This window comes from Athalia rosae, chromosome 3 (assembly GCF_917208135.1).
Source record: "Athalia rosae chromosome 3, iyAthRosa1.1, whole genome shotgun sequence".
Classification (NCBI taxonomy): domain Eukaryota; kingdom Metazoa; phylum Arthropoda; class Insecta; order Hymenoptera; family Athaliidae; genus Athalia; species Athalia rosae.
Genome location: NC_064028.1, coordinates 3,117,586 through 3,143,450, shown reverse-complemented (window position 1 = coordinate 3,143,450; position 25,865 = coordinate 3,117,586). Strand labels below are relative to the sequence as shown.

Here is a 25,865-nt window from a genome sequence, read left to right as displayed (position 1 = left end):
CAGCGGATTAGAATTTCGAACCACCGAGAATTCGAGTCTACCGACGTTGATCCGAACGCGGCCCCTCCTCAGTCGAGACATCCGGATCACGTTCGCCTTACTTTTTTTTTTTCTACATTTTTTTCACATTCCCTGCGAATACCTGTGCGCACGGACCGACAAATTTCATCGCAGTATTGAAGGTAATAACGTCGGGGGATTCCTCCGCTATTATATCGTAGGTATGTAATCACGATACGGGGGCGGGTTCTGTTTACCCTCGTGTATATTTTTGAGCCTGCCTATACCTCGGTGTTTATACCCGTAGTCGAAATCAGCCCCGATGGCCGGTCTAATTTCGACCTTGTTTGTTTTGAATCGTGAAGCCCCACTTGGACGGGCGCGCGTGATATTTCCAAAGTTTACAACCGGGGTATACGCGAATCGTTCGATGAGGCGAAACTTCAAAAACAGAAGCGATAGAGTGTTCGTACCATTTCGTCAAACTGCGTCATCTCACTTTTGTCGAGCTTCGTTTTTATTGTTAGTGCGATTCGGTCAAAGGACGCCGCGCCGCTCGTACTCGAGCTTGAGATCTCCATCGCCTTCTTTGTAACGGATATACCGTACTCGAGAAAAAAAGCAACACCCGGTTACCCATAGTCGGAGAGCGTCCGACCTTACGCGTTACATCCACGTCGCTTCCCGAAATCTTTCATCGCCGATTCTTATCGCCTCTGCTCCGGAGCCTGCGGATCGACCCTGCGCACTCCGTGCGCTTAATTGCAACCGTGAGTTCGACGAACGAGAAAAAAAAAAAAACCGACCGACGCGACGCGACGTCGATTTTATAATAATTGATTTTTTATTCGGTTAATCAGGTTACCGGTCGGCGCCGGTACACCGTTCGGGATTTATTTTTCGTGCGGTTTTGTTGTCCCTGTATGTCAAAGGAAAGCAAGCCCTTTCGGCTGCCATTGACGTTATTTGCAGTTCCCATACATAAAATTGACGTGTTTTCGGAAACACCATAATCCGTTTGCTATTAGGGACGTATACTCGGCAAATACATTTACGTTGCCATAGAGGCACGTTGACGGTCCAGATTATCGTCAAAGGATTGACACGAGACGTTCCATTGGCCGAGTCACGGGCCGAGGGTTCACTTCGCAAAATTGACGTTTTGACATCTCGCCACACCGTTTCCGACCGAGCCCTTCGCTCCACCTACCATGAGACGAAATTCCGTTCCTCTAACAAGGTATTTTAGTTATACGGAATATTAGAAATCAATTTTCCCCATTTCTGATGGCTCAGTATTTTTATCGACAGGTGTACCATATATATTAACGAAATTCAACACATTATTCGATATCTTTATACGTCCCCATCCGTCACACCCGTTATCCCCCTCCCCCCCCAAGTTATAACGATATATATATACTCGTTTCGTTTTCCCTATAAAAATGGAAATTTTACAAAACGATTTCCTACACCAATATCCGTGCGTGTAATTTTTTTTTCTCTTCACCTCGATACGATCGACACATGTTTCGTGCGGGGGTTTCTTTTTTTTTTGGTTTTTCGATTTTTTGCCTCACGAGGGAGGTTCGGATTCACCCCGTTTTACCCCGTTTTACCCCAAATCGACTTGCGTAGGTCGTAAATCAAATAGCGTGAAATCAATTACCGCTTATCGTAGGTTTTTAACCCTATATAAGAATTGCGACGTGCGCGTGCGGGGTGAAAAAGAAAAAAAAAATATCCTGTACAAAATGTTGAAATATCCTACATAAGTATATAGTAAATATATATAGATATATATATATGTGGATACCGATAAGGGATGGAAGAAAAATCGCAATCGGTTCGAAGAATTGATAATTGTTGAGCGAAATTCTTTCGAGTTTTTTCAATGTGCAAGGGATATGTAGCTGTTACGGTCCTAATCCTCAGCAGCGTTCTTTTTCGGCGCGCCTTCGGGAGTTTATGTGCGCCGCTTGTGTGATATTATATCCCGTGGATCCCGGCGTATACCCTTCAGGTTCTTCCGCATGGCCGCCCGTTCGCCCGGTGACCTGGTCTACGGTACTCAAGCCTTTATTTTGATTTATTTGATATTAACTCGCATTGGTGTTCAACGTCTCGCACGGGGTCGTGCCTCCGAATAAAATGGAATGTAACGTTCACAGTTTCCTGAGCATTGACTGCGCCGTGCAGCTCTATAACGCGTCGCTTTCAGTTACCGTTCGTTATTTCGATGCTCGGATGAACGCCTCGGTTAAAAATCACTCCCTCGTGTCGGCGCATACCTATGTACCTACGTACCTGTATACCCACCTCCGTTCGCAACTTTATCTGTGTGTGTGTGTGCGCGTGCATATTATTTTCCTCAAGTATCGTTCGACGAATTTTTTCCGTTCCCTCGATGAACAAAACGTAACTAACCCCCTGCATATTTGTCTATGTTGCAGATGAGAAAACGCGGAATTTGGGGCGTCGCGACGCAGGCGCTTGTACAAAACGCCCTCGCGTAGTCAGCCATCGCTGCGTAGTCATGGAAACCGTGGATAAGGTTCCGGAGGATTCAGAAAGCGCTATTGATCAGGACGAAGAGGAAATGTATCAGGTAAAGCTGCGGAGTCGCGGTGCGCCGTTTCCATGATATGTGTATCGATAAAATAAAATGAACTTCGGGGATAGGATACAATCGTTCCGGCTATCGACGCGACGGAGTTACGCCGAAAAAAAGAGCATCCCGGTCGCTCGCGTTACCATTCTTTGATTTTATAATCCTTCCTACGGCCAGATAATGCGACGAAAGGGTTGCGGAGCTCGAATTCATTCGTTTATATATATATATATATACACATACGTATACTCAGATATCCGTATACCGTATAGTATTCGCTCTGTCGCATTGTGCCGTGTAATTTAGTGTCTGCAAACAGACGGGGTGTGAATGTAAAACATCTGCAAACACATCGAGTCCCCGGATTATGTTCCTGTATCATTTCTATGAACGCTACCGGATTTATTTCGAGATGAATAAAAAAGAAAAAAAAAAAAAGAGGAAAAATAGAGAGAGAGAGAGAGAGAGAGGAAAGAAAGCGTCTTGTTCAATTGAGTTGTATATGGGTTCTTCACCCCAACAAGCTCACACTGCGGTATAGGTGAAATAAAAATCCGTGTCTGAGATTTGGGTTGCAGGGGGATGAGGGCGAGGCTCGGGGAGGCGCGGGACGAACGACTGCGTGGAAGGAAAAATAAAAAATGCTTCAATTTTTCCCGACGCCTAAAAGTGCGAGAATTCAATAGATGAAAGAAAACGAAGAATGGGGAAAAAAGTAGCCACGGATCAAAACTGGCTATACGATGTTGGGGCCACTTTTGAAATCCGAGAAAATTTCACGCGTTACCGTAAGATTTTCTGGAATTTCAGTCCCGTGCACGTTCATACTGTACGTGAAATATGGGCCCGTTGAAATGATTTCAATTATTTTCGTCGATTTTTTAAATCGGTCGAAAGCCGACGCGACAGCGAGGGGGGATACGGTTGATTCGGATGCAAATAAACGCTTCGTCGCGCATATACAATACGATAGAAGCAATTTTGTACACCGTGTGATTTTACACTTGTCGTCGGAGTATTCAAATTATATCACGGATCATCCGTTCCGTTATCTCCACTCGCGGATCTCGGTTTCAATTTTATCCTCCGTACTTTCTATCCGGGTACAACGGCGAGGCGTCGCACGACGTCGCGATCGATATGCCGATAGAAAACTCTTTGTTCCCCGCGCCCGCCCAGTTAGGATCAGAATTTTCCCCGCACAGAGTACAACGGGGTGCAGCGGCGGCGGCGGTCTATTTTTCATTTATTTTCAACGCGGAATTCAAAATACCTGGAAAGGCTTCGCTCGCACTCATACCCGTACCGTCATACCGGTAAAAGTACCCAGTTCACAGGATGTCTGTATTAAATTTCAAGATCGTATTTACGAGCTTACGTACACACGCGACACTTCCAATTCTACGTCATGATCTTAACGCCACTTCCGACTCGATTAAATCATAAATTTTTTTTTTCCCCGACGCGATATCCGTTACTATTTCTAAACGACAGCGACTCGAGCGGACGCCGGAAAACAGAGGAAGAAGTAAAAGAGATGGTCAGAGCTAGTCTTTACTCGATTTATTCTACTTTTTTCGAAATGCAAATTTTTCATTTTCTATTCGCAGAACTCTGAATCCTCCAACAAAGATCACCACGGTATAGAACGTGACGTGTAATTAAAGGGAGTTTCGGGAGGCGCGTGGCTCGTGATCCCCGCTGATGCTGGCAATTATCGTGAGCTTAGTTGACAGTCGAGCGTTGACAGGGAGCGTGCCTACCCCTCGTGTAAGGTACCCAGCTATACGTTCCGATTCTTTTTCCTCCTTTTTCCTTCCCTTTCTCTTTTTTTGCCTCATGAATATATTCCAGCTTCCAACGCCGCGGTGCCGACGATGTACGGAAACGCGTCCGTGAGGGCCCAACGATCAATTCGATATCGCGCATCGCCTGTCCCGCAGGCCAACTCACCCCGAGGTGAGAATTTTTCCCGTTACTGTACCCGTACCGTTTCGACTCGTGATTCGCGAAGGCGCAGGACCCGCGCATCCGTTGAACGATACTTTTTTTTTACCCTCGTGTGAATTTCGGTTACGAATTGATACGACGATACCAAATATAAGAAGAAATTGAGACCGAAATATCGAGGCGCAACTCGACGGCTGCCGTCGTCACTTCGAAGGGCAGTATAAAATATGGGTGGGAATTGTCGTGAAACCCTGAAGAGATATCGTCTTACGTCGTGTCGACCGACGCGTAAGATGAAATGAAAGAAGAAAAAAAAAAGCGACAAAAGAAACTGGAAAACAATAAAAAAAAAAAAAAAAAAAAAAAGGAAGAACAAGGCTGCTGCAGGTACTTATGGGAATCCTATAACACGGAAATTTAGCGTCCGCACCCCGGAGATAAATAATTAACCGGGGCGAAGGCGGCCGATGTTTGCAGCGAATGTAGATATTTTTATTCCCTGAGAGTTGAAAGCTAACAGTTTCCGAAAATAAACATCTTATCCCTCGGCGAAGGACCGTCACGTCGTCGTCCTACTCTCCGTACGATTCTATGCAGTGAGAAAACTGCCGGCGCTGCTAACTGCCACCGCTTTTTCCTCTATACCGATGTCAACAACGCGCCGTAACCGATCACCCAAGTTTTGTGCCTGGGGACGTGTCAGCTGTCAAGATCTTAACTACAAACATACATGAGGTATGTCGCATACTTCTTACTCGCGTATCACGTTTTACATTTACGATTCGAAACCAACGACTTGAGACGATCGTCTGATCGGAACACGACCTTCTTACGCATCGCCGAGTTTCGCCTCCCGCGGGACAGACGGAATACCGCGCAGCGATCGACGGCCAAGGAATAACCGGGAGGTAAAAATTGATCGTACGTACGCAGCAAGTCCTCGACGACGTTGACCAAAATATTTTCCATAAACAAATGAATCGATCGACTAATTTTCATCTTGCAGGGATCGGCGATGGAGTGGAAGTGGATCGCTGCACGCAGGTAATTCTCAGTCCTAAAAATCTTATGGAATTTCAAGCGTTGGATCTGTACCGCTGCGGGGAGTATTTCTATATCCCGATTCTGAGTCCCTGTAGGTATACAGGGTGGTGGTAGACGACCTATGATAAACATTAAACGTTCCTCCTCCCCCAAACATCCAGCTGCACTAATTGGCACTAATTTTTGAAATCTGTCGGGTCATTATTGAAGTGAAATACAAACAAATGTACGCCGGTAATTCTGAAGCCCCAACATCGCATTGAATTCGTGCTTATATTGACCCTTGAATGAAACGCGTAGAAAACATCCGTGTACTGAACGCCGACTACTCCCCCGCATTTCCCATATCGCTAGCCATTGACAGCCAGTCATTAACGTCGGATATGAAAGAACCGAAGGTAAACCGACTGGCGGGGAATAGTTTTTCTCCTCTCCCTTTCTCTTTATTATCCGGAGTCAGTTACCGAGCTCCCTCAATTATATATATATATATATATCTAAACTTGACTGACTGATGACTGACTTTTTCATCTAGATGGCCGGTGCGGTAACGCGATATTTGAAAATCGACAGAAAAGTATATTTGAAAAAATGATTCGAAACAGAACGCAACTTCCAGATTCGATTTGATTGATGGACTCGCGAGGTGAGGAGACACCTGTTATTCACGTTATGAGGTTTTCACTCGGCCGGGCAGACTCAAATTTCGCAAACGTCATCCCGTAAGGGTACACAGCCGTAAACGTACGTACACGGTTTATAATACAGATTTAGTTATAGATACAAAAAATGAATATGACCTGTCGTTTTCGATGCTCTTTATATATCCTACTCGTTCAATCTATGAACTTGTATAAAACAAGGTCAAGTCATCGCATATGCGAGGCATTCGACGTTATAGAAGTACGTAACGTTAAAATAATGCACCGTATACGCTTATACGCACCATATGCGAACTATACGCACGTGGTGTACGTCTGCATCTCTGTGTATTCGTTCTGGATATAATATCCACCTATGTATACGTGTGCTTGCACGTTAACTCGTTTTACGAGGGGTGGGTCGCAGACTGATGGGGTGACCGGGATGAAGACGTGAAGATAAAAAACAACGGGAAAAAAAAAGTGTTAATTCATTCCCGACTCGGAATCAACGTCGCATTATCATATCAGTGAGTTGACTCTCCTCGATTATTGTTATCACCATTATGCTACATGAACCTGTCCTGCGTTTTGCACTCGTTGCATTTTCCTTTAATTTTCTGTGTTGATTTTTTTTTTCCTTCGTTTTTTTTTTTGTTTTTCATAAAAAGAGGGTCGATCCGCAGGGTGATCGAAATCGTGTGTACATAATCTGTACGATCCGTATACACAATATGCAGATGCCTTTCGATAAGCGGAGAGAGATCCATTACCGTATCGTTTCTTTAGATTATTTTTTTGGTTTTTTTTTTTTTTTCTCCTTGCCCCGACAACGCGCACCGCGTGCGAATATTAAGTCGGATTAAACTGTGCGTGAAACTTATCAAAAATCATACGTCGATCCGATCTCTGAACCGTCGAGCTTTAAATTATAGAGTATATTTATAAGTCCTGGGCAAACACGTTGTACGCACAGTGTGCATAATTTCTCTTTTTTATTCCATCGTAAATGGGAATGAAAAAATGAATAAAAAAACAAAATTGGTCCATCGATCACGCGGAGTGCGATGAATATTTTGGAAAGGTTGACGGCGCAGTTTCCTAGACTTGTTGAAAGAGAATTATTTTCTGTTTTTTTTTTTTTCTTTCAAGAGCTCGTCCATACTCCACTGCAGTCTGGCGCGTCGTCGGGACCTTTGAGTACGATTCAGAGCCGTTAAAAGTCGAGGAGGAACCTTTTGTTAGTGACGGATCACGCGTCACTTTAGTAAAGCTATTCTAGAAAACGAAATAACTTTGTTTACAAAATATATGCATAGGTATACTTGTATGTATAGGTTACACTAAAAGTAATCGTGCTCTTCAAAGACAACTTCGATATCCTAATCTGAGCCAGGATGTTGTCCGTACAATTTTTTTTTTATACGTCTAAGCGTACGTTATAATTTGTCCAAACTAAGAGGAAAATTGTATCGGTGACTTTTAGCTGCGCGCTTACGGGCGCGTTTCAATTACCGTCAATTTGTCAAACGATGAAAAAACGAAGAGGAAAAAAGAAGCCGCGTCTCGTCTCCGTTCCGCTGTACTTTGCAACGTCGTTATATCGAAATTTGTCGAATTCTGCGCGCGATTCTCCCATGAGCGTCGCGGCTAGGATCAACTTGGGTTAATATAGCGATGTGGCAGGCTTTGTGCCTTGACGTTGATTTGACGTAATTGGCACCAGGAAGGAGCCTCGATACGGGGTAGGAATGATTGGGATAAGCCTGGATCATCCGGGCGTCGATCCAGGGGAGAATTTCAGCCCGGGATCAAGGCTCAAGGCTCAAGGCTCTGGCTACTGCCTTTTCAACCGGGTCCCGGCGCCGAGGGTCGTTCGCCCCTTTCCGTAAGCCTGTTTTATTGATATCAATTTAACACCAGTCTGAGTTCTTTATGCGCCGTTACATGGGCACAGTTTTTTTTCTTTATTTAACTTTACAGCGTCGCCGTCGATCGATGTCTCGGTATGATTGCGGAAAAATCTCGGTGAGAACGTGTGTTCGTATATTCATCGATAAGTTTCAGATAAATTATTCGATCGACGCGACGGATGAAGAACAGGTATCGCTCACCGAGGCGCCCGCATCTCGTCCGATCCCCGATGGAAATACCGTAACTCGAATTTTCCGATTCGAAAATTGCACGTCCGGTGGGAGAGCGAACACCTGAGTATGCGATTCTCCCCGGCCTGCCCTGCTTTTAAACGCTCCCGGAATCCTAAGCGCACACAATCTGAAAGCCCTGAAGGACGTTCGACCCTCGTTCGAAGCTCAAAGCACCGCCTTCCCATCCTCCTACGAACTGCCTGGATTTCTACTACCCTCCGAATTCAAATCCAAATTACATACTTTCGCTCTCATCCCCGCGTATACATCTACCTTATACCTTATATTGTTCGAGGGGTAACAAACCCCGAGGGCAGAGCGACGATAGGAGTTAACGGAAATTCGAGGCGTGGATTAAAGTGTTAGTCGCATATTACGAGATTATTCGAATTTTTCGGAAAATTCCATATCCTAAACTGATAACGAACAAACTGATGATATTCGAGCGATAATTAATATTCTGACGTTGCTATTAAAATTATAAAAAAAAAATTAAAAAAAAAAAAAAACAACCAAAGAAACAACTTACCGTTGGGCTAAAAATTTCACGGTGCAGCGCAGACTATTTGCGGGGAGGTTTTCAACGCTCTTCATATAACTAAAGAAGAAGAGCGTGTATAACTTTAACAAATGTTCTTTCGTTCGACCCTAAATAACGTACCCCTTTGCCATAGTTACGCCGCATTATAAAAGTGACATGCTAATCTCATGGCGTTATACTTCTCTCTAGATATCTAGATTTTATTTGAAATTTGCCTTACGTTAGTACAGATTCGATAGTACATTTTACTTTCAACTGTGGAAACTGTGCTTCTGAAAAGTGAGAAATCATTCAGCCGATGGTTGACATCATTCGTCAGAATATTTGAAATAGGAAACAAAATCTGTTTTTTTTTTTGATAGAAATGAGGTTTAGTCAAAAGTGGAGTATTTTTTTGTAAACTTGCTGCAATACTAAATATCGTAGGGTAATTCGCAAATATGAAATGTAGACGGTCCGTAAAAGAGGCGTTGAAAAAGTGTCAAGTTGATCATTTTTTTTGCCATACGTGTATGTATAGATTCGCTTTACGGGTTGTCAGTGAAATCGGTTGAAAATTTTATCGTACATACCTTGGTGACGTTTATTCCTTTTCGAACCGGGTGCGGATCCCGCCCCATTTTAGTTCCAGAGTTCTTCTTGTAAATGCGAACCCGAAAAGGGTTACGTTCGAACGTATATACGTGACCCGGTGATTCGGAAGTTTTTATTCGACTTTAACAAAAGAATCAACCACCTGAAAACTGGTACATCATTTCGCCAGCATTACCCTTTTTTGCTCCGTCTATTTGAAATTTTTTTTTTCTTTCTTTTTTTTTAATTTTAATTTTACCTCTAGCGTCTCAATTAATCCCGCGTGTCGTACAGTGAATCGATTTCAAAGGACGAAAAAAAAAAAAACTGCAAAAGAATTTTACTCGGATTAATCATTTTCGCCAACTTCGGGGATATACATATACACGTGTACGAGATGGGATTCCGAAATGGATTACGTATAGAAGAAACATGATCAACCGTTTTTCACATATTTTCAGACGTTCACCTGAGATCTTTTATTTTTATTCTGACGAATTGCGATACAAATTTGCGGTACTTGGAGATGTATAATGATATACATAAGATGATAAATACACATGCAGATTTTTGGTATATAGCCGGCAATGCCATATTGCCAAGTAACGAAAGAAAAATAAAGAAAACGAAGAACTGTAACAACGGAAACAAGAATTATATTATACCTAGGTATAATAAAGTAGAATCGGCCTAGTTGTGATGACCGTGACTCAAGTCATTCTTCTTTCTCGCCTGTAAAAGAAAAGGTAGAAACACCAAATGAGCATCGTTTATACCATATCCTTGTTAGCATATTAACATGATTATTTACGAGTATGTAGATCGCGTATAATAATACTGTTGTTTTTTCGTTCTCTCTTTTTTTTTGTTTCGGTTTCCAGTTCCTAGCAGCTAGGCGAACATTTTTATACACATACAATAAGAACGCGAGCCAGCAGCTGGTGCCATAAGAAAATTCTGAGGTGATAAATGGGACGGGCGAACCTGGACGTAAAATAAGAGTTCAAAAAAAAAAGAAAAAAAAAACAGTTAAATCTAAGAAACAAAAAACCAGTCACACATAGGTGTGAGAAAGAAAACTTGAACGAATGAAAGTTACAAGATAAAAATTCAAAAGAAACTCAACCAGGGATGCGTACGGTACGTGGATCGGTATTAATATGAATTAGGCTTTAAATTCGGTGTAACTTTAAATAATAGCGGGCGAGTAACAGCGACGTCAACAACAGCAAAGGCTGCACGACCGCCCCCGTTAAATGCAAAACAACGTGCGTTTTCAATTTGTACGACTGCAGGGAGTTCGTAGGACTATAAATCAAGATAAACATGCACATGTTACTCTCTTCTATCGCGGGCTCAAACGAAAACTATTAACACCGTTAGACACGAAGCGCCCGTTAGGGTACCTCATAAACATATAGTAGTGCCTAGTGCGTCCTATTATACTCCTAGTATATTCGGTACGCACATTTTGCGTCAAATAACGTGGAAAATCTAAGTGCCCAGTTGCCTCAGGATTTTCGAAAGGTCAGAAAAATATCGCGTACAATCAATTACCGGACGCGATGCGTCGATTCGATATATCCTGTATGAATTGGATAGTTCGAGAAAATGCATCAAAAATTTTCTCTCGCTTTTCTTTCCTTTTTTCTCTCAATTTACATGAGATGATTATTTTGTTTCTCGTGTTCCGATATACACGTTTACACGCGTATAGACGTATATTATATTATTTTACACTCTCCCCCCCCCTATGCCCATGCATTTCATAGCCATAGATCAAGAAGGGAATTATATTAAAGGGTGCGACCCGATTCACAATGGTTTTGCATATGCCAGAATTTTTCATGCTCCATTAGACGCAGGTCAGGTGTTACTCGGTGTCCTGTATACCGTACAGATACATACATATACGTAATACGTGTACAAGATAATATATCACGTGAAATTATTTTATTTAACAGTGAATTTAAATTCGGTGTAGTACGGTGCAGAGCTCTATGTATCTGCGTATCTACTGTAGTACAGCTTGCGCGTATCTAATACAAGTTTATACGAATAGAGGTATACCTATGTGTAACGAACGAGAAAGATCTTTCGCGATTTGTCATCGTCGAAATTCTTGGATTCTGCGTAACTATATTGTACTTCTTTTATTCGTCTCTTCGGTTTTTCCAAATACGACAATTACGCTGAATTCTATATACACGCGAGTGGCGAAGAGAAGAAAAACCCGAGAAAGAAAAACGAAGAAAATAAACAAACTGCGTAGCAATAAAATAAAAGTTAACGTATAATTATAAGGGCCTTCACCGATCGCTGCACATCTGGGCACCGGCGTACACCTATGTACGTCTACCGGTTCGCCGCGTTATGTATTCAACGTATAAGTATATATGTAATACTATAAGACGCGTAGTATGTTCAATTTACATCGGTATGCGTAAAGGACGTGTGTAGGTATACGTATTCGCGTGTATGTCGTTGTAAAGCTGCACCGACCAAACGGAACGTTTGGCAGCGGCGGCAGCGACCGATGGAGTTGGGGTTGTTTTTATTAATTCACTCCCCTGTCGAGCCCCCATAAAACCCCGTAGTTCCTGCTGGCCCTGTTTCATTTCGAAAACTAATTGTTAGTCGTAGAAAGAAGTAGAGGAGAGCAAAAACCTCTGACGAGAGTGGGTGGTCGGCTATTTATTACCTAATTGGTTAGAATTCGTTTAAAATAATATGTATATACGCGTACATAATTTTGTTTGATTAATTGAAAGTATATATATATATATATGTATGTATGTAGAAGCGTGTAACGGGGAGGGGCGAATTCCGGAGGGCGAAAGAGTAGACTAGGAATTGATTTTTTTTCTTTTCTGTAATTTATACGGTATAATTGTAAAAATGATCCGCGATAACGAGACGTAGGAAGTTGACGATCTTTTTCGACAATTCATAGAAAAAAAGAAAGATTCCACTCGACCCCGGACACATAAATAAAGTCTTACGGTATATATTCCAAAAGTGGGCGAACCATATTATTGCATTCATACGAGGCGATCATCCGTGAAACGCACTTACAGCTTGTTTGCACACATCGTAATAATACATAAAATACGCACACACACGGTATACGTCCTACGTACGTGCGACGTACCCCCTCGTTATATGCATACGTATCTACGTTACACTGACTGCATTCGTATATTATTGGAATACACGTATGTAAAGTTTTGATCTAGAATTCTGAAGTTAATGTGTGTGAGCTTGGGTATAATAGAAACACAAAGATCCTCGTTGACGATGATTTTATGTTGGCGTTCAGCCAAACGTGCTGAAAATCTTTGAGCCGTTGCACATGCAGCACTCAGTTACTCCGAGTATCGCAGATGTAAAATATACGCCTGCATGTCAGAATTTTTGCTGTACATGGTAGACGTGATACCTGAACAAAATAACCGATTGGGATACGTCTCGATAGAATTTGAAAAACTAAAACAACGAAAAGCAAAATACATTCGATTCTCGATATACTCATGATTGGAAATTTCGTACTTGCAGATTTGGCTGAAGACCGAGATGACGTTGATTTTGACCCGTGTGGCACCTAGCGACCGCTGCCGCTTGTTGTTGTTGCTGTTGTTGTTGCTGCTGCTGTTGTTGGTGTTGGTGTTGCATTCCCAATCTCAGCTATAACACGAGGTAAATGAGACAGGAATCAATCACTTGTAAAATACATACCGATACATGGAGAAGCTCTTTTTCTTTTTTTCTTTCACGGGTACATGCGAACGAGAATCGGGATCCTCTATACTTTTTCAAGGAGAAACTGGAGGGAAAAAAAATTTCTGTCAAAGGTTCCCGTGTAATCCACAACCTGCGACAAAATGATTACCGGCTTACAGGAAAATAGGCGCCGTTTGACAAGATTTTTTTTTTCTTTCTCTTTAAACAAGTCTACAGGTTCCCATATATCCAACTCTCCGTAGCTCGACTACTGTAAGTATACTTTTTCCCGTCCTAATTCTCTTCATCATCATCCCCCCCGATTTTTTCCCTCGACGTAAAATTCACCGGAGGGTATCTCTGCGTGTATCTATGTGTGTATACACGTATACGCGTGTAATAACTTTGTGTACCGGGGTACGGAGGCAAGTAAAGCCGATAATCCTGTAAGAGTAACTTTCTTTGACGGGAGAGTGTCTTTCGTGTAAGCAATACCGACGATCTAGGATCTCTCGGGTCGAGTGTAACCGATTTCTAAAAGATCATGTTTGCCGATTGTCTTTTTTTCTCATTCTTCCTTTTCTCCTCCTCTTCATCTTCCCTTTATTCTTTTTCTTATTCCAGTCTCTCTAGCAGGATCCGCTTCCTTCTTCCCTAGCGCGCGAGTACATATTTCTCATGTTGTATACCTAAGGACCTGCAGCGTGCTGGTTAATTTTTCATAACTTTAGTCTCGAATACCGTTCACTCTTTATCGAAAGTATCGTTATAAAATTTCTACATTTCCTCGCAGACTTGCTAGTTCAGTTTATTTTTATGGTCGGCTATGTAAAAGAGAAGCTCTATCGGTGCGTTCGGTAAGAGACTGTACAGTTTTATTTTTCGATGGACGATCGGTCGTCAACGGTGCACCGACGACGTCTTGAAAGTCTTCCTCCGAAACAAGAGAGAATAAAAAAGAAAAAAAATAAATAAAACGAACGAGAAGAAATAGAACGGTTCCGTTTTCTCGCTCGAGCTAGTTGTCAAAATAGTATATTAAAACGAACCCGACACTCACCCCTGATCCTTTGAATATTTATCACCGAATACCTACGTTTATATACTTAAGCTCGGACAACATTCGACAAATAAATGTAAACCCTCCGTACCGACCCGAAAAACTTGTGACAAAGTTTCATCCCGACCTTTTTTCTGCAGCGCAGTGTTACCCGGAGCCACTCGTAAATCGGTAGAGAATTTCGCTGTGCGACCTATGCTCTCGAAATGTATTATTTTCATTTCCATTTTTTTTTTTTTTTTTTTTTTTCTTTTTTCTCCAGAGCCACGTATTTATGGGTATTTCTATTTATCATCGAAAATCTGTAAGAAGAGGAGGTGAATATTATATGGGCGAACGAGGGGAGCGAAAAGTCATCAATTATTATTGAAAATAAATCGAAGGCAGATGTGACGAGTGCCTACAGGGATCAGCGGGTGGCCAATTCAGACACACGTCGTTCTTACGCTAGAGCACCCCACGATTCCGACAATACTGTTTCTACAAAGCGATACAAGGCGATGAGGAGAACACCGTACGGGACGGGGGACACGCGGGGGGGGGGGGGGCTCCCCTCACACTCTAGGTATACGTGCCTCGTGTGCTCTATTAGAGGACCCGACGATCCGGGGAGGGCGCGAATATTTGAAAGGCAATTATATATCAATAAGTTCAAGTGCTCGCCAAACGGCCTGCGTTATACATATACTTTGGGGGGGGGGGGGGGGGGGGTCGCGATCTTCGACTTAATTCGATCGTTTGCTTCTTAATTATTGGACGAAATTTCTACGTATGTATATGCATATTTCCACCGATTCCTTATTCCGCATCTTCGAATACCTATACCTAGTATTTTTATATATACGTACAATAATATAGTTGTTGACCCGTAGGAAGTTCAGATAAAGTATATTTTATTTATCTGACCACCGGAAGTTTGAAAGTGTTGGCTAGGCGATAACGAGGCTACGTACACTATCGACTTTGCTTTGAACTATAATGTGAGAAACTAGTCGCTCTATGTACACAGAGGCATACATAGGTGTACACATATATACACGTACACCTGTGCTTATGTATTACCACAAGTTCAGCGATTATCAGAATTTAACTTGGTAAAGGTCGATTCTTTCAACATATTGCTGCACCGCAAATTAACTAAATATATGTATACCGAACGCATAATGTGCATATACATATGACTACATGTAAGAGTAATTTCCCAAGCACGCTTATCGCAATTCTTATATCTCTCAATTTATATTTTTTTCATATTAGATTTTATACTTAATATTTTTACTTTTATCAGCTTCTCAGCACCCGTGGGAACATATTTACGTATACCCAATGTACGTAATGCGTGTACTCCGCGTTATGACGTCGAAGCGAGGAAGAAGAAGAGGAAAATAAAAAATTCGAGGGCCTCAGGAGGAAGAAGTAAAAAATAAGGGACACGAGACTCGAGGTGCAGCTATACATATGACTTACCTATAAGGTTTCTTATAAGAATTCCAAACTACGTGCGGAATATATCATCTTACAAACTTCATCGACTCGGGAAACTCGCGATACCTCTAAAAAAAAAAAAAAAGAACCAAAAAATAAATCAAATAGAACGACACAAGAATCGATAAAATCGAATGAGAAACGGTAAGAAAGAATAAGCCTAGAGAAATTGTTTGTTCGATTTTATTAATTAATTATGAATACAGATCTAATTTTTCGCGTTTTATTTTATGAAAATGAGCGTTCGTCTAAAAGTTTCTCGCTGATGGAGAAGAGAGAGAAAAAAAAAAGAAAAAAAAATCAATGAAAAGAAAAAAATCAATCGCGATAACAGAATCGCCCGCTGCATAAACAGATTATAGTTAGGACGTGTATTTCACCACCCTCCGCATAGGGGTAACTAAGCCGAACTGATCCCCGAATCATCGGTCTTAATTTAGAAAATTATTTGAACTCGCTGAATTATCGGATCATTTAAAACAATACCGGGGGAATTATACGGGTTGTGTATATCTTGAATTATAAAGATATATACCGCGCATCTTTTTAGGGGAGGTTAAAAAAAATAGAAACCAAACAAAAATTATAAACGAATAAAAAAAAAAAATCGAGACGCACGTTTCGTTAACTATTATTACTGTTGTTGTTTTTTTTCTTGTTCAACAAGATATGCCGTCATTTCCTGTATAATGGGTGGAATTGATAACAATAATAACAACAGCAACAACGACAACAGCAACAACAACAATAATAATAATAATGTAATCGATATGCCAAAACGTATATACTATATTCTATACACGTCACACATAAATTGGAATAGAATGATAAAATGGTTAAATAATTTTGGTAAAAATTATATTTACTTAATAAACTCTTTACAAATATTTACATACAACAAAACATCACTATACAGATATAATATTCAATTGAAAAGAGAAGAGGGAGTAAAAAAAATTGAAGAAAAAAAAAATAATTAAAAAGAAAAAAGAAATAAAATAAAATGGCAAAGAAATGTCATAATACACGCCTAGCTTCTGCAGAACATCTTCTATAATATGTATATATGTATATATAATCTTAGATACTGACGGATATCTTCCTTATTATACTCTATAGACTCTCGCTTTATGTTCGCAGCTCTCTCTCTGACTCACTCGCAGTCTCACGGACTCGGACTCACAAGACTCAGTCAGTCACTTAATCGAATGCCTGGAAATAATTCATCGCACGATGACGCATAATACGTCGTACGGTTCTCGAAAGAGGAATAAGGACACGACGACGAGGAGTTCCGAGACCGCGTCACACATAACCGAGCGTCATCTCCACAGCATAATTACCCACGTAACGTAACACGTACGATATTTCGACGACGGTACAGCTATACCTGAATCTTGAAAACTTCGTATGCGTACAGGTCGGTATGTACCGATTGATATCGTACATATGTAATACCTGCATACGTGTATGTATACGTTAAAGCCATGTAGCGAGCTGACCTCTTATTGAGCCTCTTTTTCCCTCTATACATATGTATAATTCGGTGTTCGCGCTGCCGATTCCCTGAATTTTGTATACATAGCTATGTGGGTTAATTTTTTTATATCTATCGTCATCGTGATAATAATCTTAATTAATCACTCTTCCGCGAATCCGTTAATCATCGACAGTGTGTGGATAAATTTTTGTCTTCTTTTTTTTTTTTTTTTTTTTTTTCAATTATAACGAAATATTCGTCACTATTAGCGCGCTTTTGATATTCCGCACGCTTATTTTGACCCAGAGTCACCGAATCGAATTGATATGTATATCAAAACATTTTACACAAATGACGGATCAATGCTGTAGATAAAATTTAATTCATCGAATAATGATACTATTATTTAAAAATTCTCATTAAATTCTTATTAATTTATAAACGTATATTACAGGTAGATATTCGATACACGTCGAGTGGAGGAACACGTGCGAGACAGACTATAGCAGCGTATACATACGTATGTTTTACGTATGCTCCATATGCAATTGCTTGATCGGAAAGAAGAGATGAAAAAAGAAATAAGAGTTAGGAAAAAATCAGTAAGTAAAAAGAAAATATACAATAATAAGATAAATAAATTTTTGAAACCACAATGACGTATACATACATATAATAGTAACATTCAGAACGATCAGCCAGGCTTAATTTTCTATAATATTACACGAGTCTCGAGTGTACACATATGTAGGTGCGTACGCACAGACGTATAGACGTATAAGCGTTCAAGACAACCCTTTTTTTTTTGTTTTTCTTTTTACTGTCGTCAATTTGACGAAATTCGTTCGATAATTAATTTTATAGAGAAAGCGGACGAAAACGAAAGGATTATACGGTTCCGGGCTCAGTAGGCCCTTAGCCTGACCTCCATCTCGGGATCGCGATGGGCCAGATGAGGTTCGACGCTCGGCGCTCCGCCGGACGACACGTGGTGACCGTGGTGACCGTGATGGTGATGATGATTCAAATGGGAGGCTTGAGCGGCACCCGTTCTGTAGACACGCTGTTTATCGTCGAAGTCGCGGAGCCTTCGATTGTATCCTTCGATTTGATCGCGCAAAATCGCGTCTTCCTGGGCAGCGCGTTCCTCGTCGAGTTCCAAACAACCGACACCGTCGAGACGCTCGAGGTCCAACCATCCTCGCCATCTCACGCACACTCCGTTCATGATCAACTGGGATCTGAGGTGAACCTGGAAAAAAAAAAAAATACATTCATTCGTTATCTCGATATCGACGCTTCAAGGACGATACGCTTTGGGAGATTTGTTGTAACGCGCGAGTCGGAGAGCGGAGAGAGGATAGTAGTTTTTACCGATCCCTGAATCAGGCTGAATTTTAGTTTTTCTTCATTGCGAAATCGCCTTTATTTCTCGGAGTTCAACGTGACGTTTCTTTGCACAGTACGCTACAACCGATGCTTCGGTGTAATCGGTTACTGGCTTATATCGCGGCTCGGCCACGATCTCCCGCGTTGAATATATAATCAGATGAGTTTGTGACCGGCAATTTTCAACGTGAAAAAAGAAAAAAAAAACGAAAGAAAAAAAAAAGACGAGGGAAAATAAATGCAAACGAGTTTTGAAATTGAGACCCCGAGTCTCTGAGCGCGGGTTGATTCATATTATTTCAGCATTACTCTTCGTATCCGCGATATTTTTGAAACTTCACATTTTTAAATTCGCTCCCCGAGCCGCTGTGCCGTTCGCGTACACGGCGCGTCGACTCGGTGTAAATAAAATTATGTTACGCAAAGTCATCGCCACGGGTGACGATTCGAAAGGGTGTCGAGGAGAGTCAGCGCGCGTACGGGTGGTGGTAGTCGGGCGATGGTCGAAAGGGTTGCGAAAAAGGTGAACAGTTTAATTTTGATTTTTAAATTTCCCGTCGTTCCTGCAACGGGGCGTAGAGGCTGTAAGGTCCGTGTAACGCCTACTCCGCAGGAGTTATAACGGGAGCGCCGCGTTAAACTCTGAAAATCCCGAGTAACCCCGGCGCGTTCAATTATAACCCAAAATCGAATCCCGCTAAGGCGATTCTTTGTTGCTAGTTTTATAATATTCTTTATTCGAACTCGACGGTTCGGTGCAGTGCAGCTGTAACGGTGACTGACTTCAAAGCGTAACGATCATTCTCCTCGTCCTTTACCCTCCTCCTCTTTTTTCCTTTTTTCTTTTTCCTTTTTCCTTTTTCCTTTTTTTTTTTCTTTTTTTTTCTCTCCTCCGTACTCCGCTTTCTCTCGGCGTATTCCCCGGTACGCCACGTCTCCCGGCAAGCCCGATGATGTTTTTGTAAATCTTTATTGTTACGGAGGCGTTTTTGGGAAGGTCCAGTTCGGGCTACTGGTACCCAACGTAACCGTACACTGTGCGGGGAGTAGGCCACTTCTGAACTGACCGTTCGGAAGCCAATTTTCAGAGTTAAGCTCTTTGACCATTGCGCATTATATCGTGAAGCCTGCAAGACCGGAAATAGGGCCATTTGCAGGAAATGAAATATCTACTTCTCCCTCAAGTGCAGGGGGATGTAAGGGTGAACGTACACGTATACTTTATACGTTCGATCTCACACGTAAGGATCCGTTACGAGGGGGAAAAGAACGCCGCAAGGTGTCTATACTTTCTTAGAACAATTCAAATATTTACGATAATCTATTGTAATTCATTCTATACGTGCGACGAAGAGATCTCAGAATTAACGCGCGCGTGTTTTAAATCTTTTGTATTATTTTTCGTTCGACGACGGGGAATTTCCCTAACTCGATGATTGCGCACAAGCCGCATGACGACGCGAGCGATATTTCTCTTCGAATTTTCCTCCGCCGAGTTCGGTGAGAATAATTTTTTCTTTTTTTTTTTTTTCTCAAACAAAATTATACTTTGCTATAATTGTGCATTGTAAGTCATGTTTATTCGACGCGAACGTCATTTATAATTCATATTTTTCAATTCAACGGAATGTATCGTATACCTAATTATTTTTACATCGAATCTTCATTTAATCTATTTAGGAATCCGCGACTGAATCAGTCGCTTTTGTACACACGTATTACATACGTATAGGTACAATATATACCAGCTGGATAATGATGGTAACTTTGGGCGTAACCCATTAGACTTGTAATAAAGGTAGGAAAAAAAAAAAAATTAAAAAATGATTATTAAAATTACGTTGCAGCGTTGAGGAACCGCGACAGTTGCCAGCCGTGAAATGTTTCGAGGTAAACTACCCGTCGAGGTTTAACCCTTTAGTTTCGACCGATTTGCATGGAACAAAAAAGGAAGAAGAAAAAAAAAAAAGGGAAAAGAAAAAGGCTACGGTGGTCGGTTTTCACCAAACGAAAGGGTTACCTTCGCCGCATCGCTGAGGGGCGCTCGAAGGGTTGGTATACATACATATATGTATGTATATATATATGAAAATAATAACCGGTAAAGGGCCATGATACAAATGACACCTATTTCTCCAATGCATTGTTTTAGTGGGCGTATCTGACGTTTGTTTCTGCCAGGGTCCAGTTCGGACAATGCGAGGATATTTGTCACTTTGAAAAATCTACATGCGCTGGGATACATTTATATTCCGACCAGAGCGTACGCAGCCCGACGCAACACACACACACACACACACACACACACAGGCATCGCGTGACCCGAATATACGCAGGGGTTGAAACTACCCGCGTGACATAAAAGACGGCGAGCATCGGGGGAATTTTTTAAACAATCGTGATTTACGCGGTACTGAACAATGCGCGTGAAGACTGAGGTCAGTACGCGTTCCATATCTACCTGAAACAAAGATAGAAATTCGGATATTCTCTTCACCTCGTATCCGTGCATTTCGGCGAAGAAGGTTGCACGCGGAGATTTGTTCGGTGACTAAATAGTATACCGTATATACCGTAAGTATAGAACGGTAAATAAAATGGTGTTAGCCCTTATACAGTCCCGTGAGAGGTGGCAGGTGCCACCGAAAGAGCGAAAAGGACGGTAAACGCGACGTGGCCACCCTCGGAACATTTCCGACGTGTTTTCCCTGTTTTAAATCCTATTAATCGCACCAGCTAGCCGGCAGCTCGCTAGACGGCCGACACGCGTTCAATGTTTCGTGTCATAACACGGGATTAGTATACTGTACACATCGTACACCATATCTCGTAGCGGGAGTGGAGAGGTCTCCCTCCCTCTCTTCATTTTTTTTCGGCTACTTCGATAGTTCGTAATAATTCGTATCGAATTCGCCGTGTTCTATTCACGCTCAACTTGTCTTTTATATATACATATATCCATGTACTCCTCGGTTACATATGTATTTCACGCTACAGGTGAAACTAAACTCGTCACGAACGATGACCACGCGCAAAAGCGGCGAACGGAAGCTGACACCAAACAATTTACCACCGAACCCACCGAGCGTGACAAGATCATCGCGCTGCTCCGACACGCCGACCCGGGCTCCGCCGATCCTCGATCCACGCGATTCGTTTCATTTCATCCGCGTCGCGTCTGCAGAAATCAACCCTACCAGCCTCACGTGTGAAAGTTTGCAGAAAAGATTGCCGAAAAATCATCAGGATTACAAATCGAAGAAAAGCGCAATATCGATGCGACGCTGGCCCCAGGTACGGTATACCAATGCGTAACGTTTATACAAGTATACACACGCCACGTAGGCATATTTCAGGACACGGATACGCGACGATAGAGTCGTCAGGCTTATCTCGATGTCCTTTATACAGATTCAGTTGAACGCGAAAGGGCTGGTACACGTATAACGCAGCGACGGAATATAACGAGGGAGGGCGAATTACGGGCGAATAACGGAGGCCTGTACGTCGTGCGTCGCATTGGTCCTGCAGGAGGTTCGGGTTTGTTTATCAGGCGCATGGATCTACCCGTAATTATTGCCCACTGCAGAGAGGGCAACAATGCCCGGCACGTGTCCAGCTGAGCTTTGTGAGCATAAAACAAAACGCCGTGCGTTCCGTACACGTTGGAACAATAATTGATCTTTACATACGCATCGGGATATAATTTGGAGCAGGCGATCTCGCGCGGTGCAGGTTTTTGAATTGCGACGATGTCGATCTTTAGAGAGAACCCGCGCCGCGTGGGCTCCCGATGTCCGCTATCGATCTACTGCAAATCTAATGGCAAAAAAAAAAAAAGATCCGCGGCGAACGATCGTCGAAGACGGAGCGTGAACAAAAATTGCGTAGACTCGTCATCGAGTGGTTGAGTTTTGAATAGATACGCATATATCTGTATAATATAATCCTTGAACCCTGGAGTGATCCACTTAAGCCTCGGGAGGGAAGTTCGGTCACGAAATACCGTTTTCAAAATCCTCGCCTACCGTAGCTAAAGATTCGTGTGTGTATATACCTATATCTGTTTCCCCCAACTCCGCTGCAGCTATCCTAATTTTTCCAGGTCCCGTTTGACACGCGGACTATACCGTGTACATCTACTGCACGGAGAATCGCTACCCAAGGGGCCAGCGGCCAGGTCGACTTCCGAAAGATTTACGAGCTCCTCTTTTGCCGCAGCTCTCGGTCCGACTCCACCGTGTTCATACCGTTCGACCCACGGTAAACCATCTGGCGTCAGCGAATGTCGTGTACTTGTACGTACACTATACCACTTCGGGGGTGAAGATGAAACGAAATACTCTCGGAGACGCTAATTGTCCATCTCCAGTAAGTATATATCGTCCCGAATGCGGTCAGTCTTCTAAAATTCCTATTTTCTCTCTGCTGTTTTTTCCACCGTTTTCCTTATCGTCTTTTGCGTCGTTTGACCGAGGTTGAAAAAAAAAAAAAAAAAGTTTCGGAGGACGATCGGACGAACGAGCGTAATAAAAAATCAGCTTCCGAAATGGCGTCCGTACCGCGTACAACGCGCTATACCTATACGCGTCGGGCGTCGTTATTGATCGCGATGGCGTCGTCGGGACGTCGGGCGTCGTTTTTATCTGGCCAGCGCAAGCGCCGTCTCAAGATTTTCAAAGACTTCTATATATATCGTTGCACTTTGTGATATCGAACGAAATGGCGACTGCGACGCAGTAGCCGTACACCCATCGCTTTCGTTTCATCCTATACGCCGTACCGGTGATACTGGCTCAAATCGACGTTGTAAATAAATTATTCGTCCGAAATAATGGCCGCGTTGATAGAACGCGTGAAAAAAATATGTACGTCCGCCTTCGTAAACTGGGCTAATTCTCATTAACGCGTAAAAGTAGAAAATTTTAGGGTGTAGAAAATTTCTATATCGTCAATAAGAAACGGTACAAAATGCGACACAATGTGAAGAAAGCCAACTGTTTCTATACCTGGTAGGCACATATAATATAGGGCCCAATTTTTCAGGTCGTTCAAATCTTGATGCCCACGCGGAGGAGCCAGACCCCCAATTATACTCGTATAATGGGCATTGCAGCGGTGGCACTAATAAACCGACGTTTCGAAACGTCCTTGGTTTCGTCCCCGTAGTTTTCGGGCTCCGGATAACTCGACGGGTAATAAATTTACATGTCTCGCAGGCGTGATAAATATAAATACGGAGGGGTAAAAATTGCAATTACGTTCAACGCGAACACAATGGGTATATATATGTATATGTACGCGACGCGATGATCGGAAAAGCCCAACGCTGCAGCATAATTACCAAGGTTCCTAAAATCGTGTTTATACGACCTTATATTTGCAAAAATCCGTGCCGAGTTATAACAATGCTTCGTCTCTCCTTGGGCCACCCGATTCGTCGGCAATATAATTTTTCTCGTACAGGTATAATAATAATATCCGCATACCTAGCTTTACACCGTACTCGAAGACGTACAATAATATGCAAAGCGAATATCGCGCATCGCAATTATTAATAACACCCGATCGGGGTATATGCAATAAATGTTATGACCCAAGATGTAAAAACATCGCAATATCACCGTCATCCGGACTCGGGATTATCTGGGCTGCGGAGAAATATCTGGTGTTTATAAAATATGATCTTACCTTTCCGTGTTCCTTGTCAAAATCGCACTCTCTCGGATCGCCACCAAAGCCGGCGGAAGCGGGGGTAAAAACTAGTTGAAGATTCGTCCCGGTTGCTGCGAAAGCGATTTCCGTGTGACCTTCGCGACATCCGTTTTGAAAACGACCCTGTCGCTCCTCCGAGGGTCTGTCCCGGTACCCGGTGTATCTGACCTTTGAAAAATCAGACGAAAAAACATGGATATTTCACAAAGCGTCACTTCGTACATTTTTATTATCCCGCGTATACAGTATCCGTACGGAGGAGTGAGCAATTATTAATTATTGCTGCGAGCTATAAAATAATTAGTTGGTATTGGCGGCGGCGCTTCGCGCGCTGATTCATCGCGTTCGTAGGGAAAAACCGATCGCGTTGGTCGACGCGTGCTGACTGCTGTTGATATTGTTGCGTAATTTACCATATTTTAACTGTGTTATATACTTATAAAAAAACTTTTGACATTCGTGTGTATACGTATAGACTTGTACAGAAGTCTGACTTTCCTTCTTTTTTTTTTTTTTCTTCACATTTCAGTTCCGGAAGGGAGAAATTCTTTGACTCTTGGCTCACCGTTCGTAATACCTACGTCGAGATATAGTTTTGGGAAGTGGGCAACACCTTTTACTACCTGTTGCCGAGCTATCTCGCCGTCTGTAGGTCGCCTCGATTCGCTACCAGCTAAATTATCCGTGAGGTCCGTTCAGAAGCAGGTAAAAGATCGTGTAAGACGATATCCGAGAAGCGCACGCAGAGAAAATTCCAACAAAACGCTCGTCATATAATATATTTGACCGAATCTAATCGTTCGCCCGTATTAATTGTAAATTTCTGATCACAGGTGATACGAATAACAAGGTGGTACCTACCTCGCTCTCGCGGCTGAGTCTTCTGAACAATTCGTCGGTTTCGAATTTAGTCTTTTGTTCCGGAACTACGCGTGGCATCTTGAAGACGAGCCTGGGTCTGGGTTGCTCGTAGAGTCCCATCCCGTCGAAGGGTAAAACTCCGACGCCGAGACCACCGGCGCCGCCTGCGTGTTCGCTGCTGCTCATCGACATTTGCATCATTTTTATTCCGGGGTGGTAAGGATCTACTTTGGTCGAGGGGTTGTTATGCTGCACTCCGAATGCACCGGCGAACCAACCGACGGAATTTATTATGCGATTTGTGTGGCGACGATTCGATATCAAGATCTTCGCACCCCCTGCGTCACTTTGTTTTTTTTATAACGCACGCGGACGTACTCGAATTCCAGCCCTTATTTCGCTACGTTGTTTCACTGAATCCTTGGCGGTTTATTTCTGCGGTATATCGACGGTGTTGACGGTAAGCACCGATACTTTTTTTCTCTCTAGATCGCCACGCGGACTATTCGACTCCGTTCAACGTCCCAGTGGAGACTGAGGTTCTTTAGTCCTGAACATCGGGTCATGCTCGTTTCGCCCCGCCTTTGAACCGCCCCTGAAACCCCCACCCGATGACGAACACTTCTCATTTGCCAGTAGCCCAACCTA

General features: G+C 42.6%; 1 protein-coding gene and 2 long non-coding RNA genes across 5 annotated transcripts; 2 read left to right on the top strand and 1 right to left on the bottom strand.

The window, feature by feature from the left end:
* Positions 1-233: 233 nt before the first annotated feature.
* LOC125500246 lies at positions 234-15,300 on the top strand. The gene is made up of 7 exons (XR_007277512.1): positions 234-1,240; positions 2,454-2,608; positions 4,222-4,386; positions 4,466-5,482; positions 5,568-5,605; positions 13,063-13,203; positions 14,550-15,300. It is a non-coding gene; the product is annotated as an uncharacterized LOC125500246 (long non-coding RNA).
* On the bottom strand, positions 9,952-25,782 carry LOC105686243 (protein big brother-like). Of its 2 annotated transcripts, XM_012400888.3 has the most exons (5): positions 25,218-25,782; positions 24,333-24,524; positions 18,178-18,504; positions 13,057-13,191; positions 9,952-10,239 (listed from the first exon to the last, which is right to left on the bottom strand). In XM_012400888.3, the coding sequence occupies exons 1-5, from the start codon at positions 25,416-25,418 to the stop codon at positions 10,198-10,200; spliced, it is 897 nt and encodes a 298-aa protein (XP_012256311.1). In that variant the 5' UTR covers positions 25,419-25,782; the 3' UTR covers positions 9,952-10,197. The 2 variants fall into 2 exon arrangements, with proteins under 2 accessions (XP_012256311.1, XP_020708142.1); XM_020852483.2 differs by lacking the exons at positions 9,952-10,239; positions 13,057-13,191 and having other exon boundaries at positions 17,881-18,504.
* LOC110117010 lies at positions 20,003-25,329 on the top strand. 2 transcript variants are annotated; one of them, XR_007277511.1, is made up of 6 exons: positions 20,003-20,692; positions 20,794-21,079; positions 21,639-22,269; positions 22,747-23,012; positions 24,886-25,061; positions 25,190-25,329. It is a non-coding gene; the product is annotated as an uncharacterized LOC110117010 (long non-coding RNA). The 2 variants fall into 2 exon arrangements; XR_007277510.1 differs by having other exon boundaries at positions 22,410-23,012.
* Positions 25,783-25,865: the final 83 nt, after the last annotated feature.

Bases quoted from the DNA above. Each gene is read 5' to 3' on its own strand.
- LOC105686243 (XM_012400888.3), bottom strand. From the start codon at position 25,418: ATGATGCAAATGTCGATGAGCAGCAGCGAACACGCAGGCGGCGCCGGT. The intron at 18,505-24,332 runs GTAAGATCATAT...TTTTTTTTCCAG, and splicing joins TTGACAAGGAACACGGAAAG to GTTCACCTCAGATCCCAGTT. The intron at 10,240-13,056 runs GTACGAAATTTC...TTTCTTTTACAG, and splicing joins GTCTTCAGCCAAATCTGCAA to GCGAGAAAGAAGAATGACTT.